Genomic DNA, 3856 nt, shown 5'->3' with positions numbered 1-3856 from the left:
ATATACGTATTTTGGAAATGTTGAGTCGGATTAGTCTAGAATCGATTAATTTTATGGAAGAAAACCTTTCAATCAGCCGTAGTCCGTAAACTTCACACGTGTCGGGCTGTAATTGGAAGGACTGGTAAGAAATCGGATTTCTAAAGAATGGAACGTATCTATGATCTTATAGGGGGTTCGACTGTAATATGTCTGAAATTATGTATAGAAACGTAGAAAATGCAACTTTCTGTAATTGTTCTAGAAAGTTCCTGACTAAAAGGTCAATGACAGTTGCTATGGTGATTGAAAAGTTGAAATAAGAATAAATCGTAGAATTGCCATTATTCAAAAACTATAAGAGCTATAATTATAAAATGTTCAGAGTATTACATTTTATGTCTTCTAAGAATTATCCGAATATCTTTCAGAAGTAGCCCACCGGAAGGAAGTTAGAGGGTGCCGAAAAAATCAACGGTAGTAGTTAATATCTTCTAAAGTACTGGACCCAGAACCCCAAAAACTGGAAGATGTTTCTCACATTAGCATTGCGGACTACCCATGACGTAGTGACAGTGGGCCAGTAGAGAGCAGAGTCCTTGCCATAATGCGATTTTCGCGGCAATTTTCGTACGTGCGTTAATCAAGCCGAATAGTTTGGCCGAATATTCGGCTATTTCGCCACGCTCCTGGCCGAATATACTATTCGTTGCAACACTAATCTATATCTATATCTATATATAAAAATGGACATGTATGTCCCTATATCTCACGTTTTCGCCAAAACTACACATCGCACGTGAATGGTGTTTGTATGTGGTGGTAGCCCCAAGTCTCCATTCGTGCATAGGGGTGGTTGCGTCTCGATAGCTATAAGGGTGCGGGAGATATGAGGCTGAAAGTGGTTGAAAGTGGCTTTCTATTTCGAATGTTTTGTTCGAATTTTTTCGAATTTAATTCGAATATTGGTTCGATTTTAGAACGATTGTAAACGTTCCATAAACGTTGAAAATAGTTTGTTTGACTAAACGTAAAAATTCTCTAATTAGTCTGGAAACGGGGGACCTAATTCTTGCATTCTGTGAAAACGGGTAAGATTAGCTATAATGTAATTATCTTAATCTTCACTATCGTTACTTTTTGCCCAGCGAAGCGGGTCCTTGCAGCTAGATTCTAGATTACTTAGAAAAACAGTCTTTTATATATATATATATATAAAAACTATACTATTACATACAAATAAAAACCCAGCGAAGCGGGATCTTGCAGCTAGTATATATATATAAATGGACATGTATGTCCCTATATTTCACTTTTTCGCGAAAACTACACATCGCACGTGAATGGTGTTTGTATGTGGTAGTAGCCCCAAGTCTCCATTCGTGCACCAGGGTGGTTGCGTCTCGATAGCTATAAGGGTGCGGGAGATATGGGGCTAAAAGTGGTTGAAAGTGGCTTTCTATTTCGAATGTTTTGTTCGAATTTGTTCGAATTTAATTCGAACGTAAAATTTGAATATTGGTTCGATTATAGAACGATTGTAAACGTTCCAGAAACGTTAAAAAGAGTTCGTTTGACTTGAGGTGAACAGGAGACGTTCAGAAATAGAATCGGGACCAGGTCTCTAATTAGTCTGGAAACGGAAGACCTAATTCATGCATTCTGTGAAAACGGGTAAGATTGGCTATAATGATAATTACATTATAGCCAATCTTATCTTAATCTTTACTATCGTTACTTTTTAAAAACTCAGCGAAGCGGGTCCTTGCAGCTAGTAATAATATATAACTCTTTTGTTTATTAATCATTTTTCTTTAAACTTATGCGATAATTATTGATATTTTGCAATAAGACGTACAAGAAAACTTCATCAATATTACATGAAATTAAAAAAAATTTCTATGAAATCACTGGATGTGCTATTATTGTTGGAAAAACTAAACAAACCAAAATTTCTGCGTCAGCCTATTAAATTAATGCAGATTTCTTAGTAACGTTTTTATCAGGATATTATAATTAATTTAAAAATCAATATACTTAGAAGCATTAAACTGATTTTCTTAGAATGAATTTATTATTACAGTGCTTCTGGCTTATTCCTATTAAAATTGTATTTTCATTTTTGTATTCCTAGAAATACAATAATTAAGAAAGGTCGATCTTACCTTGCTAGATTAATTCTTGCCTTCTGCCCACCGCTCATAATTACACCTCGTTCTCCTACAATTGTCTGATCTCCTTTAGGAAATAATCTAATATCCTACAATAAATAAATAAATAAATGTTGGACGTTTAAATAAATTTCTTTACAAGTCACGTTTAGTTTGAATAAAATTTGCATTGCATACACTGTTTAAACTAAAAGTGACTTGTAAAGAAATTCATTGAAACGTAGAAAATATAAATTAATTACAAGAATTACAAAACGTCATTAACATACACACCTTTCAATATAAGTTAGCGCACCAGAGTTGTTAAAATGGAATTAAATTGTACGTTGTGAATGCAATAGCGGCATAAGTAAGTAATTACAAAATGAAAGTAAAAGAATCATTTATTGTTGGAATACGTACAAACGAAAAAATATTATAGTAAGCACACTGTTAGGCAACCTTTAGCGTGAATACACCCTGTGATGCTGGCAGGCATATAGGCATACGAGTGCTGTGTTGTGTTTGGCGGTATCTCGGTCCATATTTTTTGCAAATAGTTCTCTAGTTTCGTCAAATTTCTGCACACTCCAATATTGCATTCCATCGGATTCCAGAGATGTTCAGTCGGTGACAAATCACGGAATCGTGAGTGTCAAAAGAAGTGTGAAATATGGCAAAGGCAGTATACTGACACCATTGCCGTGTGTGTGTTCGAAAATTTTACTGTTGGGAACTGGCTCTTGGGAGCCCTGTCCTAAGAGACAACAATGTGGCTGTAGGATGTCACTAGCATACTTCAGGGCTATCGTGGTCTCTTGAATCGTTACTAGAAGTGACTGGCTGTCGTGACACCCCAGACTACCAAACTGGATGTGGGTCAATGTGCTGCACAAAATGCAGCCAGGATTAAAAAGTTCAACACAGGACCTGCAGACATAAACACGATTGTCATCAATGCTGAAATTGAATCTAAATTCATTGCAGTAGACGACCAAGTAACATTCTGTAGTGGTCCAGACTTGTTAGGAGCGTCACCATTCATATCAGAGATGACAGTGGATGGAGTCAATTTGAATTCGTGATAGCAGCCGTAATACCAAATGTTTCTTATCCTGTGGCCTGGAAATGCTGCTGAGAGACGCACGGTTCTATAATAATGGAGCCACCCTGGTCCGTATGTTGGACAACAAACGGGTCGTCAGCGAGTGTATTTGTCATCCGACCGGGTCCTTTCAGACTAGTGGTCTGCTGAAAGTGCCCCAAGCATGTGTGCTATGTGTAATTGCTCTCTATTAATCACTGGTCCTAAAAATTCCTCACAGTGTTTTTTGAACGGTTTAGATCAGTGATGGGCAAACTACGGCCCGCGGGCCAGATGCGGCTCCCTGAAATGTTCTATCCGGCCCGCGCGACATTATTCCTAATCTGACGAGTAAAAAAGAATACAGGCTGTGGTGGTTGATGCACCACTTAACTTGAGTGTTCGTTGATTATATAAAATAACCGAAGCTTTATATCTCACCATGAAAGTTTATTTACAATCATGTACAAAATTTTGTTTTACACTTATTGAGTAAAAGCTCGATCGGTTACAAGCATGCTTCGGTACAGAACATCCATTCGTCGTGCGTAGCGTAGCCGAAAGAGAGAAAAAGAAATATGGCGGACGGCCTGCACATGTTTTTATAGCGCCACCTGGATTTTCAGATGCAGCGCTAGGTTAC

The 3856-nt window shown here is 37.4% G+C and overlaps 1 protein-coding gene across 6 annotated transcripts in view; it reads right to left on the bottom strand.

Moving 5' to 3' along the window:
- LOC111626373 (multidrug resistance-associated protein 4-like) overlaps window positions 1–3856 on the bottom strand; it is a 169210-nt gene that overhangs the window by 82054 nt on the left and 83300 nt on the right. For all 6 annotated transcript variants that reach the window (XM_023369722.1, XM_023369721.1, XM_023369718.1 and 3 more), the window contains one exon: window positions 2145–2239. In XM_023369722.1, the coding sequence (XP_023225490.1) occupies window positions 2145–2239 (95 nt within the window). The remainder of the gene's footprint in view (window positions 1–2144; window positions 2240–3856) is intronic.

The sequence above is a fragment of the Centruroides sculpturatus genome, unplaced genomic scaffold, assembly GCF_000671375.1.
Source record: "Centruroides sculpturatus isolate CEXI.00-Female unplaced genomic scaffold, Cexi_2.0 scaffold400, whole genome shotgun sequence".
Taxonomy (NCBI): Eukaryota; Metazoa; Arthropoda; class Arachnida; order Scorpiones; family Buthidae; genus Centruroides; species Centruroides sculpturatus.
The sequence above is the reverse complement of the archived record's forward strand: the minus strand, read 5'-3'. Positions and strand labels throughout refer to the sequence as shown.